The 13,350-nt window shown below is 43.4% G+C and overlaps 2 protein-coding genes across 4 annotated transcripts; one reads left to right on the top strand and one right to left on the bottom strand.

The window, feature by feature from the left end:
• Positions 1-4,582: 4,582 nt before the first annotated feature.
• smim20 (small integral membrane protein 20) lies at positions 4,583-6,738 on the bottom strand. 2 transcript variants are annotated; one of them, XM_086281115.1, is made up of 4 exons: positions 6,370-6,738; positions 5,769-5,825; positions 5,065-5,152; positions 4,583-4,916 (listed from the first exon to the last, which is right to left on the bottom strand). In XM_086281115.1, exons 1-3 carry the CDS (start codon positions 6,476-6,478, stop codon positions 5,109-5,111), a joined length of 210 nt encoding a protein of 69 aa, XP_086137241.1. In that variant the 5' UTR covers positions 6,479-6,738; the 3' UTR covers positions 4,583-4,916; positions 5,065-5,108. The 2 variants fall into 2 exon arrangements, with proteins under 2 accessions (XP_086137241.1, XP_086137230.1); XM_086281104.1 differs by lacking the exon at positions 4,583-4,916 and having other exon boundaries at positions 4,954-5,152; positions 6,370-6,733.
• On the top strand, positions 6,464-13,113 carry man2b2 (mannosidase, alpha, class 2B, member 2). Of its 2 annotated transcripts, none has more exons than XM_086281092.1 (19): positions 6,464-6,842; positions 6,937-7,083; positions 7,219-7,324; positions 7,687-7,859; positions 7,951-8,066; positions 8,170-8,347; positions 8,900-9,098; positions 9,228-9,418; positions 9,569-9,740; positions 9,901-10,037; positions 10,609-10,862; positions 10,969-11,160; positions 11,305-11,548; positions 11,628-11,738; positions 11,826-12,018; positions 12,172-12,318; positions 12,407-12,519; positions 12,621-12,738; positions 12,836-13,113. In XM_086281092.1, the coding sequence occupies exons 1-19, from the start codon at positions 6,708-6,710 to the stop codon at positions 12,934-12,936; spliced, it is 3,027 nt and encodes a 1,008-aa protein (XP_086137218.1). In that variant the 5' UTR covers positions 6,464-6,707; the 3' UTR covers positions 12,937-13,113. The 2 variants fall into 2 exon arrangements, with proteins under 2 accessions (XP_086137218.1, XP_086137210.1); XM_086281084.1 differs by having other exon boundaries at positions 6,466-6,842; positions 9,898-10,037.
• Positions 13,114-13,350: the final 237 nt, after the last annotated feature.

The following is a 13,350-nucleotide window of genomic DNA, read 5'->3' as shown; positions in this document are numbered from 1 at the left end:
TGCAATCAAGGTCTGCAGAAGAGCATCTCTGAACGCACAGCACATTGAACCTTGAAGCAGATGAACTACAGCAGCAGAGGACCACACTGGGTGCGAGTCCTGTCAGCTCAGAACAGGAAACTAACGCTACAGTTCAAACAGGATCATTAACACTGGACAATAGAAGACTGGAAAAACGTTGCCTGGTCAGATGAGTCTCGATTTCTGCTGCAACATTCAGATGGTAGAGTCAGACTTTGGGATAAACAACATGAAAACTTGGATCCATGCTGCCTTGTATCAACAGTTCAGGCTGCTGGTAGCGCGATGGTGTGGGGGATATTTTCTTGGCACACTTTAGACCTCTTAGTGCCAACTGAGCGTTTAAACAACGCGGCCTCCCTGAGTATCGCTGCTGACCATGTTACATTATGAGAAAATATTTTTTTTGTGATGTTATGTTCTAAGTTGAAGGCGTTGTATACGTTTTTGTTGTTTAAATTTAGATGATGAGGATGTAAACCTGAGGGGGTAGGGCTAAATAAGTATATACTTCTGCCTACTCCTTTTCAAACAACTGCATGGAATGGTTTTATGAAACGTTGGTGAATGTATATGTTTGAAATAAAAAAGAACTGAACTGAACATTAAATTACAGCAGTAAAGCAGCCTTTATTACCACCATATTACCATCTTCTTGAGCTTGTTTAATGTAACATGTGGTATAAAAGTGGCATGAATATAATTCACAGTAATGTCAGTTTATGTTTGCAAATTCTTTGTGAACCCTAAATCTCATAAACAGTTAAGAAAATAAATGGGTGGATGGATCACAGGTTTATGCAGATTCATACTCTAGGGAGCATTGTTTAGACAAGTTAGCTATCCCCACATGGTGAAAGGTACCCTCGAAGCTTTGCTCCAAAATACTTTTTGAAGTCGTCATTGGTGAATTATTGGATAAGAGATCATCCCAGATATTGAATTAGTGCAGTTTTGCCATTGAAACTGTTATTCATCCAATGATACTGATGCTCAAAGCTGGTCCATCCATCCATCGAGCCAGTTTCTTCCACTTATACAATGGGCGGAGAAGCGGGGTACACCCTGGAGAGGTCACCAGTCTGTTGCAGGACTAACACACAACACATTCACACCTTTTGGCAATTTAAAATCACAAATTAACCTAACCCTACTAAGTGTACTGTGAGAGGAAGCTGGAGTACCCGGAGAAAACCCACACAAACACAGGGAAAATATGCAAACTCCACATAGAAATTACACGTGAAGATAGTGGATTCAAACCTACGACCTTCTTGCTGATTACAGAAAAACAAAAAAAAGTTCTGAAAAAAAAAACAACAAGATTTCTTGCTTTGGACTGTGACAGTTAAAGTGGATGTAAAATTGATTTGGTTGCAGTTTGTAGCAGAGCTGAGAAACTGTGAGCTCTGAAAATGTCATGCCTCAACACTCATGTACGTTACGAGGCCTCAAAAACTTGCTGGAAACAATAAGACAAATCAAAAGCACCAGATTTCCACCAACCCTTATGTACTTTTCAGGCCTGTCACTGATACAAAGATTAAATTGCGCATGGCTTCATTAAATATATTGAAGTTAAAAATGGTGTCTTTCTAAGGAGGGGTCAGGTTGGAGGCGCACACTGTTTTTAAACATGGCTAAAACTATGTTTAAAAAAAAAGCTCAGGATGACTGAAGTGCATTTAAGTTGAAAGCATGAATTGTGCTAATGACTACTCTGAATAATGTGAAAATTACCATGCCACAAAATGTAACTGTTACTAATTACTACATGAATGTTTGTAATGAGTTCGGCTAATAACAGACTGCAAGTGGCAAAAACCACAGAACATGTTTTCACACGTGCACTGCTGGGTGGCCAAACGGCCATGCAGTCTGTTTATAACCAGTTCCTGTAAGATTGCAGCAGGAAACAAGAAGCACACATGATGCAAAGACAATGCATCTTTGCATCATCTCTATTTTACCATTGGCTCTCTGCGCACAACCCCACCGTCCCCTTTTAACTAAGAACTGACACACCGCAGCAATGAACTGCAATGCCTTCACGACTGGGCAAAGGGGATGCAACCTAAAACAAACCATAATTATCGATTTGTGGTCCTGCTTGGGGCAAAAAAGAACATAATACAAAAGCACACACAAGATGTTTGGAGTTCCAGTAAGTTCCACAACCACAGTTTAGTCTCGGGGGGATTCTGGGTTCCTCTTAGCTGAACTTCTTCGCTTTCTTTCTTGAAAGATGCATGCACACACATACATATACACTCCTGCATGCAATAAACGTAACACTAGCTCACAGGTCTTGGTGTCCATGGGACAGTTTGCTCTGCCGGCCTGCTGTGGGCCGGGCCTGCGTCTTTTGTCCTAGACGTTGCTTCAGACTTACTATCTGTTTCCACAGCCGTGCGCCTGCTGACCCAAGAATGCGGACAGCACTCGGGTACATTGTTTTACGAGGCTTAGCGGCATATGCGAGATGTGAAATGTAGATGCTGTTAATTTTTTGCGATAAAGCTAACTGTGGGGGTATTTTTGTACCAGTGTGTGATACATTTATTTTTAAGTGATAATCTGACAAGGAGATTCTTGTCCTTTCACATTTGGCATCGTCTTTGGTGAAATTTAGTAACTGCTCAACTGATCTGTATGCACCATTACCATTACCAACATATGGAAAGTTAGCTACGTTGCTAACTAATCAAGTCAAGTTGCAGACAAACTCAAACTGATCGCAATGTGTTGGCAATCTAATTTATGAATTAAAAAGCAATTACTGGCAATCATTTACCAGTCTGTCTGAGAGTGATAACAGTCAGTCCAACTTGGACTCCAATTGTTTGGAGACAGGTTGCCTCCCACCAGTTAACCTCTTCCAAAAATGGTCATCCAGAGGTTGAGGCAGTTGCGTGCTCAACCTTTGGACAGTCAGTTGGGTGCTGCAGCTATTTGCAATTTGCCGAACCTGAACAAATTCAAGCAATCACTGTGCAACCACCGATTTTTCCTAGTTGCAAGGAGGTTCGACTGAGTTGTAAGCGTCTTTGTTTACTCGTGTACTGCATAAACTGCGAAACATTTAACAGGAGTCATCTTCCCAAAATGTCACACTTCCTGAAAGAGAAACAAATACCACAGTTGTGTCGTCATATGTGCCATCGCAACGCTCTGAGAGCTTTCTGATGTTCTCGCTCCGGTTTTCCACACTCGATATAGTACGAGGTGTTCGCTGCTCGTATTTTACATACTTCTCCACCCTTTCCCGAACACTGCTGCTGCCGCTGCAACCCCTTGACCTGTCTGTCGACCCTTGTTCCCATGGCAATTAGTTAGAAACCTTTGCCAATTATCGGCCGCTCTCAAACTCGGGCTTAACAAAGTGCTCAGAGCGGCCGACGGCGTGCCACCACTTTCCTAAACCCCCTCAATAGCTGAGAGAGATTTGTGTGATGGGTTAATAGCGGGATAGTAAAAGCACTGCAGAGGCGACATTGTTGAGTTCATGTTGGTTTATAGTGCGCTGTGACCCTGCTGAACGTTTTATAGAGAAGGGTGTCTATCATGGGATAAGGGCAGCATAAAGAGGACTCCACAACAAGCAGCCATAAAAGCCTGGTACATGCTGCACAACCTGTTACACACTGCCAGGCGAGAAACAGAGATCGAGTGTCTTTCTATCCTGCGTGTAGGTGACGCGTCCCCTCAAGAATGTGGTTCTCTTCCTCTCGCCGTTTGCTTCAATTTCCCCCTCTGCCTGCTTACTTCACTCGCACAGCCGAGGAGCTGTCGCTTGAGGAATCTGGAAAACACCAGTGGGGAATGAGAGGAATTTCTGCTTTTCGTTTTTCCTTAACCACCCCCTCACTCCTTTCGCTCTCTTTACTTTGGACGCCTCTGCACAGCCGGGCTCTTGAGTTTTCTCTTGTTTCTGAATGCAGCCCAACAATAACAACCTCTCATAAACAATGGGGCTTGTTGATTTGGGGGTTGTGAAGGAGAGTGGCCGTTGCTGGCCTGCGCTGTCAGTTTTGCTGGCAGCGGGCCTCGCGAATGGCCCTAAAAGCTCGAAAGTACAGGCTACATCGAGGACTGTGAAAGATTTAAGGGCAACTTTAAATATGCCCCATCTCTGAAGGACCATAAACACATGCTTTAGTTCTTTCTTAATCTATCTTTCTTCCAGAAGGACTTTGATGGACCAAACTCTGAAAGGGGGAAGCTGGTCAATGTCAGGAAACCACAAAAGTACAGGAGGGGGAAAAAAATGGCAGTTTTGGAATTCTCTGCTTTTACAGCACCCGTGGACTCGTAAAGCCAGTCTGGATCACATCGAGTAGGATTTGAACAAGAGGATGGTGGAGCCGTGCCCCGTCCTTTCAGCCTATGGGCAAAACATAGCCGGTCACATGTCATTTAAACAGCAACAGTTAAACCCCGCCTGCGTGACAGGGAAATGATAATACAGCGATGTGTCCTGGAATAACTCTGTCTCTACTGTTTCCATTTTGGAAGATGATACCGCACATTTCTGGACATTGTCCCTCATCTGCTGAACCGATTTAATGACTCTCACATCAACTAAATCAAAATAAAATGTCAAAAGGGATTCCTGTGAATGAGATGGGTAAACAAACCACTGCATTTTATTATAATTTCCTACAGGCTGCATACCAGAGCAAAGCTTTTTTGGAAATACAATGGTTTTTCCAAAATATCTCAGATGCACAAACAAGACATTACACAGTCCACTGCCTTTAGCGGGAACACACAGGAGTGGTGCGCCCTCATGTGGGCAACAGGAGACCAGCAGGTGGCTCTAGGTTGAATTTAGGGTAAAAACAAAACAGCCATTGTTTTGTATCTGTGCTTCTGTGTAGCTAGCCGTCCTCCATCTAAACACAATATAATAAAAAGATATCCACGTTTGGGTTCTTAAGTAGTTGATTATAGTTTATTTAACAGGTAACTTAACACTCAACAGTCATTCACTCACACACATACACACACACACCAAGCACATATCAAAAAGACACTCTGTACTCAGAGTCTGCAGCAGCGTCTCAGTGAAGGGGTCACTGTGGTCATCATTTGCTTGCAGCCTTGAATGGATCAGACCATATCTTCATACCTTCAGACAAAAAAAGAGACACAGAGACAGAGAGCTCTCATTAATAATAATCAGTCTATCAGTCATGGATTGGCCTCTCCAGATGCTGGACCTCAACATCGTTGAAGCAGTGTGAGATCATCTTAACAGACAACAGAACAAAAGGCAGAAACATCCAAAGAAGAGCTTTAAATGTCCTTCAAGAAGCCTGGAGAACTATTCTTGAAGACTACTTAAAGAAACGACAAGAAAGCTAACTTGAGGCAACTGCTGTTGTGATTTAGCGCTATATAAATAAAATTGAATTGCGTAAGAGTGTTCAGGCTGTGATGAAGAATAAAGGTGGTCATACCAAATAGTGACTTTCAAACTCATTAGGATTGTACAAACTCTGTTTTTGCCTTTATATACTGTAATTCCATGTATGTTTGCACAATAACTTACTGAAGCCGTTTCCCATTTTCGTTGCAAAATATAAAGAAATGAGGAGTGTTTTAAGACCGTTGCACAGTACTGTACTAGAGAGAAAATATAACAATAGCGATCCCCTTTACTCTTAAGATATATGTTGTAATTCATGAATTTGTATGTACAGTATGCAAGCTGTACAAACAAGCTGATAACAGCTCACACTTACCCGCAGGCTGCACATCTGCCTGGTTGATCCCTGCCCGGTTCACCTTTTGGACTTCTCCTAGCAAGGACAGAATAACAGAGCAATTTGGGTAAATCTGCTAAAAAAACCAAAAAAACAAAACAAAACAACAACAACTTGCAGCTAAAGTCACTGATATAAACAATTTCCTTTGTTTTTTTAAACACTACAGCTGGTTATTACCAGTCTTTACTGTCTTCATGTCCCATGTATGTCAGGACGACAGCTCTCCATGTACCTGATAAGGACTATATTTGTCTTAGCTGACATAACTTCCTTTAAAACAGGGAAGAAATGTAGCAGTATTAATGTAGTAGCTGGATTTATTCAAGTCAAATAATGTTCATAATCACCTTTGACTCTTAACGGGCGCTCTAACTGAATGTATGTGTTAGATTACATGAGTTACCTCAATGGCACTCTTTATGCTAGCTAAGCTAAACAAACCTACACGGACTGCTTATCATTTGTGGAGTAAAATGACATTTAGCTCAGCCGTAACTAAGGAGAATTGTAAACGACATTAGGCCAGGCTTTCTAAACTAATTGTGTAACTAAATGAAAGCAAAGAAAGACAACTTACTGTACTCGTCTTTGTGTGTGAGGGGGTAAAAAAATATGGGGTAAAACGCAGCAGCAACGGCCGTCACAAACCCTCCAAACACCAACATTATTTTCGTGTTTTTAGACATTTTCTCTGCTGGGTAGAAAAATATCGCTCTCACCTCCAAATGTGCGCACTGTTTACACTGACTGCTTCCGGTGAAAAGGTCACTGGTGCCTTTAAAAAAAAGGCGACACGACAAGTCGGCGGTTTGGCCTGTCTGGGCTTCCGTCGTCACAGTCACATGCCGTAGCACAACAATAATAAGGAAGTCAGCCAAGTTATCTAAGCCGTCTTCTCTCGTATGGGATTCAAAGATGGGATTTGTAACGGCTGTCGTGTTTGCTGTTTGCTGCTGGTTCTCGCATGGAGTGGCAGGGCAAGAAGAGCCGATTCAGACGTTTGTGATCCCTCACAGTCACATGGATGTTGGCTGGGTGTACACTATCCAGGTAGGTGTCTTTAACCCGGCTAAAAAGTTGAGATGCATATAACGCGCAGATTGGGCTTTAATCTGGGTAAATGTGTTTATAAATGTGAGTGCAGGAGAGTATGCACGCCTATGCAGCTAATGTGTACAGCAGTGTGACTGAGGAGCTGTCAAAGGTTAAAGAGCGCAGGTTTATCGCTGTGGAGCAGGAGTTTTTCCGTCTCTGGTGGGACACCGTGGCCTCGGTCACACAAAAGAAACAGGTGAGGATATATATTCACGGCTACGTGACTATGGAGGGTACACGATAACGCCCCAGAAATTAAACATCCCAGCTGTTTTCTCTTAGATTAACCCTGCTGTGGTTTTTGTGCAAACTCCTCTCTCTTTCTCTCCAGGTACGACAGCTTATCAAAGAAGGTCGTCTTGAGTTCATCATCGGAGGTCAAGTGATGCACGATGAGGCTGTAACTGACCTGGACGATGACATCTTGCAGATGATGGGTAACGCCACACACTTCCTGCTCCTTCAGTCCACAGCTGCAGCAATAACATACAGTGGTTCTAAAGATGTGAACAATTCCTGTTAAAATATCAGGTTTCTGTTGTTAAAATAAAAATAAGACCACAATAAACCATCACAAAAACCTGAGATTTTAACAGGGGTGTGCACAGTTTAGTTTTATTTATTTATATAACACCACAGTCACAACAACAGTCACCTCAAGGTGCCTTATATTGTAAGGTAACAACCCTAGAGTAATAGTGAGAAAACCCCAATGATCAAGTGACAGCATATAAGTAAGCGCTTGGTGACAGCGGGAAGGAAAAATCCACAGTAACTGAGAACCTCCCTGCTGTTTCAGAGGGTCACGGCTTCCTGTATGAGACGTTTGGGGTGCGTCCTCAGTTCTCATGGCATGTGGATCCTTTCGGAGCCTCTGCCACCACCCCTGTACTGTTTGCCCTGGCTGGATTCAATGCACATCTCATCTCTCGCATTGACTATGACCTTAAGGATACCATGCAGAAAAACAAGGTAGCGCAGCATAAAAACAACAGTCACATGGTCGTCTCAATCTGTGCTCCAAATATTTATAGCTAATCTAGTTTTATGTTTTCCAACACAGAAACTGCAGTTTGTATGGCGAGGCTCTCCCTCTTTGAAATCACAGCAAGAGATCTTCACTCACACCATGGACCAGTTCAGCTATTGCACTCCATCCTACCTGCCATTCTCCAACCGGTGCTTCATTTTTAGCTTCTCTGGTGCCTTATGTTACATTTGTGGTCGTCATTAATACGGTATATCTTTAATAACTATTCTTGTTCTTCCTCTTATGTCTCAGGTCTGGTTTCTATTGGAATGGAGTTGCCTTGTTTCCGGACCCACCTAAAGATGGAATTTACCCCAACATGAGCCTACCTGTGACCAAGGAGACAGTCCATGCTTACGCCAAGACTATGGTGGAGAACATCAAGCAGAGAGCAGCGTGGTTTAGAACTCATCATGTGCTTTGGCCATGGGTAAGTCAAAAAGAACTGTAAATCATCCACCCGCCCATCCATCCATCTTGTATCAAATCCAAGTAACAATCTTAAGGGATGAAATGCAGTTCGTCTAAAGCCCCCAAAAAAGGCAAGCTCCAAAAAGTGAGAACCTCTTTGTAGAAATGTTAAACTTTGGGTTAGAAGCATATTTAAAGCTTGCAATACAAAACTAAAGAACTTCTTTTCTTGTTTTTAAAGATGTTATCTGACAAATAATGTTGCTTGGTGTGGGTAACGGCACCAATAAACCATAAAAGAAGCAATCTTTTATTTGTTCAGAGAGACTATGACCCTAATCAAGCTAGATATTGTTAGCTGATGACTTACCACTTCACTCTCTTTTCCAAATATGATCTGTTACAAAGAAAAAATGGGAAACTTCAAAACGAAGTTTCAAAGTGGGACTCTACTGTGGAAGTGTCCATCTTTTATATACAGTCTATGGTAAACGTATCTAAGGTTCGGGACAAAATGTAGGAGTTAGTTTTGTGAAACAGCCTACTCACATGTGCGATCGTCCCGTTTTAGGGCTGTGACAAGCAGTTCTACAACTCATCAGTACAGTTTAACAACATGGACCCTCTGATGAAGTACATCAACCAGAACAGCAAAGAGTTTGGGGTAACAGTCCAGTACGCCACTCTGAGTGAATACTTCCAAGCCATCTACCAATCAAATCTAACCTGGGAGGTGCGTGGGAGTGAAGACTTCCTGCCATATTCAACTGGTAACAAATCGATATCCTAACACGAAACGGTGAAGAGGTCCTCTTCACATAAAGTACTGTGTATTTGAAAACACGACACGCTGTCTCGTACAAACTTCATGTAAATTGGAAATGTGTCGCACTTTTTAGAGCCCTACCAGGCGTGGACGGGGTTTTACGCCTCCAGAAACGTCCTGAAAGGCGTGGCGCGACATGCCAGCTCAAAGCTGTACGCAGCAGAGACCCTCTTCGCCCGCTACCGAATCAGTTTCCCAGATGGACCTGTGGCCAAGGACTGGGCCCTGGACAAACTCGGAGCGCTGCGCTGGGCTGTTTCCGAGGTACTCCTGAAAAATAGTGAAATAACAAATACTGCAAGACTTTGAAGGTCCAATAAATATATACGGATTAGAAGGCAAAGCAATCATCATGCTAAATACTTCTCTGTAATTAAGTTTGAACATTCAGTTTGGAGTGGTTTGGTATTCCAGGTGCAGCATCACGATGGCATCACTGGCACGGAGTCTCCCAAAGTGGCTGACATGTACCAGCAGCATCTCCTGCAGGCCATGATGGGAGCAGAGGAGCTCCTAGCTGCTCTCTTTCTGTTGCCCCACAACCTCATGAGTCCCAGCACCCTTGGCGAGCACTACCCTACAAAAGGTTTCAATAATCTGATATTTCTGCAGTGCTTCCACTTTAAAAAAAAGAAAAAGTTTTTATAGTAATTAACTGAGCTAAACAGAGCACTTTAGCCAGTGCATGTCTTCGCATGTAAAAGTCGAAAAGGAAGTAAACTGCTCATCGATTTGCTCTGTAGCAGATGTTGATCAGGCTTTGGAGCAGCATGTCATCGTTTATAACCCTTTGGCGTGGAACATCACCACAATCGTCAATGTAACCGTGACGCAGCCGAGCGCTGCCGTGTTTGATGATGATGGACAGCCCGTCCCTGCGCAGGTACTGTTGTTTTGATGGTTTCTTTATATGTTGATAGGTGAATGGGAAATATGTGCAGAGATTTACAGAAATGTGCAAACATGCATGAAAATGCAGTATATGATGGGGGGGTATCATCACTTTTACAATAGATGGAGTACATACTGGTCCTGATGCATCTCTCGGGTGCTCTAAAAGGTCTTTACTGGGGTTTTTGCATATTTCTTAAGGATGTAATTTCCAGATACTCTTCATCTTGCTGAAAGCTTTTAAGGCCTTTGTCCTGCATTTATTAGTTTCCTCACATTCTTTAAGATATCAGGTTGAGATGTGCCAAGTTTTCTGCTAATATCTCTTTGAGGAGTCACTCAACACTTTTGCACAGTACCGTATGTTGATAGTAAACAATGCTAAAGCAGAGTGTATCAGTACCTATAGAAGCATCTGCATAGCTAAAGCTGGCAGCATCAGCCATCAAGTCCTCTTTAATTATATCAGACCAACTAAGAGTCAAGTGATTAATTTTTCCTAAATGAGCAGTTTTATCTGCATTTGTATGTATTAATCTCAACTCTTCCCCTCTCTCTTTCAGATCCAGGGGTCAGCACACTCCAATGCGACCTACGACCTTTTCATCGTAGTGGAACTTGGAGGCCTTCAGTACAGGAAATACTTAATTAAATTCCCAGAGAATTCCAAGGCTTTTGAAGCTAAGGCCGCTTCGTTCGAGAGACGCAGCGTGAAGGACCGGGCGAAAGCAGGGAGGCGACTACTTCCTGTTCTCAGCGAATGTTACGAACTCTTGTTCGACCAGGACACCAATCTACTGCACAGCATCACCTATCTGTAAGGGTTTAAGCCTCCATCAGTTCATAACTCTTGTTCAGCTGTCATACTTCAATGAACAGAAGTTGTTTTCACACATTTCTGCAACTCTTTTCATACACGGCAGTGAGGAGAAAAGGAGAGTAATGATCACACAGGATTTCTGGGAATATGATGCCAATGGAGACGTAAAAGCAGGGCCAATTTCTGATAACTACATCTTCAGCGCTAATGGTTCAGCTGTGCGGGCCTACAAGGCTGTGGAAATGGAGATAATCCCAGGGAAGATTGTCACTGAGATCAGGCAGTACTTCTACAGGTGAGCAACAGTGACGAGTAGTTTATCATCTATTTACGTAGGTTATATTTTTTGTTATGGGAGTTATCTTGCTCTTCTCTTACTGCTAAAAGTACCACTAGTTGTTATGATCATGCTCACATTTTGAAATCTTCCGTGTTCTAGAGAGGAGAGCGATAAAGACTACGCCTACTCCATTACCACTCGTGTCCCAGAATGCTTTGGGACCAAGCTGCCGTGCCACAGGCTGGAGCAGACCTACTCTCTGGGCCCACTCAGCCTCAACACAGAGGTCGTACTCAGGACCAGCACCTCAGTGAAGAACAACAGGACTCTGTACTCGGACGACAATGGCTATCAGATGATGAAGAGGACATACAGGAAATTCACAAACAACACTTTAGCACGAGTAGGTGTTTTCAGGAAGGCCTTTCTTGAGACATTCTAGCACAACATGTCGAATAATCTATATATGTCACGTTTTGCAGAACTACTTCCCTATGGTGCGCACGGCTTACATTGAGGATGACCTCAGCAGGCTGGTGCTCGTCAGCGACAGAGCTCACGGTGTGTCGAGCCAAACTGACGGACAGCTGGAGGTATAGAAAACAAAAAGACGTGCAAACAAGCTGGCCGTGCAGCCCCTTCACCCAGAAGGCAACCTAACATCTCATCTTCTGCTCCAGGTCATGCTCCATCGGCGGCTTTGGAACAACTTGCAGTGGAACCTCGGGTACAACCTGACTCTAAATGACAGCTCTGTTGTGAGGCCCACGCTGTGGATGATGCTGGGCTCTGTGAGTGCCACCTCAAAGCTGTACCAAAGGGAGGCAGTGCAGCTGCAGCACAGACCTGTCGTCATGCCCATAGACCAGCCTCGTAAGTGCTTACCACATGCAGTGGTGGGCCACTAGTACAACCCTGCGAGTCATCATCCTCATCTGTGGTTTTCATTGTCACGTCAGTAAAATGTCCATACAAGCAGCTTAATTTCAACCTTTCACACCACTTCTCAAACTCTTGTACACTCAGAGAAGCCCTGGCAGGTGAAGGAGCCCAAGCGTGGTTCTCTGTTGCGTTCGGTTGTTCTGCCGCCCAACCTCCACCTGCTCAGCCTCAGCGTCCCCGGGTGGAACTACTGCTCCAATCACAGCGTTCACCTCAGCCACATACAGTCAGGTCAGCTGTGAGAAACTGTGGGCTAGTATTTATTACCGTTTTGCAGATTTCCACTGTTTGATTTAATTTCCGTGTGGCCTGCATCCAGGTAAAGATTTGCACTCGCAGCCAGACTATGATCGGATCCTGTTGAGAATTATGCATCTCTTCGAAGAGGGAGAGGACCCCGAGCTTTCGAAGCCGGTCACCATAAACTTAAAGGTGCAGATAAAAAGAAAATTTAATACTGACAAATGAAAAAAGTTGAGATTTTCATTTTTTTTTTACTCTTGTTTATTTTGTTTTTTTACAACGGTGAACAGGAAGCTCTGCAAGGCATGGGCGAAGTGAAGGGTGTGGAGGAGCGTTCTCTGACAGGGACCTGGGATGTCACCAGTCTGCAGAGGTGGAAGTGGAAAACTGCAGATAACTTGGAAAACGGTGAGAAACACAGAATATATCTGAACTGATTCAGTTTTTATAAAAAAACAAAACAAAAATAATCCCTTCACCCATTTTTGCTTTCTCTCTCCTTCAGACAACAAACAGCAGCGGACGCGGGATGACAATTTCACTGTGACCATCTCCCCCAAAGAGATCAGGACCTTCTTTGTTCACTTTGTCTCCAGGAACTTTTAGGCTGAGCTTTCCTTTGTCTTCTGTGAAGATCACCAAGCTTTAGCTAAATCACAGCAGCACAATATAAAGCCTCTTTATCCTTTGCTGCACTGTTCACTAATGCTCTTTTTGCACATGTGTTGATTTGTTGATCAGATGTGAATTTGCTGTGCCTGTTGAATCAGAATAAAATGATTGTTTTGGTTCAAATGTCTGACTTCACTCTTACATAAGTCCTGTAGCCCATGTGTAGTGCCTTTGTGCGTTTTCCTCTGACTTCTGGCATCAACAAAATATTTCCTTCCAGAGAAAATGTCCAGTGCTTCTGCAGATCAGCAGTTCTGACCAACAACCGTGACTTTTTAGAGTCACTTAAATCCCCTTTAGATTCTCAGTTTGAACTTCAGCAGCTCACCATGACCATAACTGCATGTC

Source organism: Aulonocara sp. 'chitande type north' Nkhata Bay, linkage group LG3 (genome assembly GCF_057382095.1).
Source record: "Aulonocara sp. 'chitande type north' Nkhata Bay isolate Kocher_YH1m ecotype deep benthic linkage group LG3, A_spYH_male_GT1.1, whole genome shotgun sequence".
NCBI lineage: Eukaryota > Metazoa > Chordata > Actinopteri > Cichliformes > Cichlidae > Aulonocara > Aulonocara sp. 'chitande type north' Nkhata Bay.
The sequence above is the reverse complement of the archived record's forward strand: the minus strand, read 5'-3'. Positions and strand labels throughout refer to the sequence as shown.

Coding starts and splice junctions, on each gene's coding strand:
- smim20 (XM_086281115.1), bottom strand. CDS start 6,478: ATGTCTAAAAACACGAAAATAATGTTGGTGTTTGGAGGGTTTGTGACG. Junction 5,826..6,369: donor CACACACAAAGACGAGTACA/GTAAGTTGTCTT, acceptor TGTCCTTGCTAG/GAGAAGTCCAAAAGGTGAAC. Junction 5,153..5,768: donor GGCAGATGTGCAGCCTGCGG/GTAAGTGTGAGC, acceptor TTTTGTCTGAAG/GTATGAAGATATGGTCTGAT.
- man2b2 (XM_086281084.1), top strand. CDS start 6,708: ATGGGATTTGTAACGGCTGTCGTGTTTGCTGTTTGCTGCTGGTTCTCG. Junction 9,099..9,227: donor CTTCCTGCCATATTCAACTG/GTAACAAATCGA, acceptor CGCACTTTTTAG/AGCCCTACCAGGCGTGGACG. Junction 10,863..10,968: donor CTGCACAGCATCACCTATCT/GTAAGGGTTTAA, acceptor CATACACGGCAG/TGAGGAGAAAAGGAGAGTAA.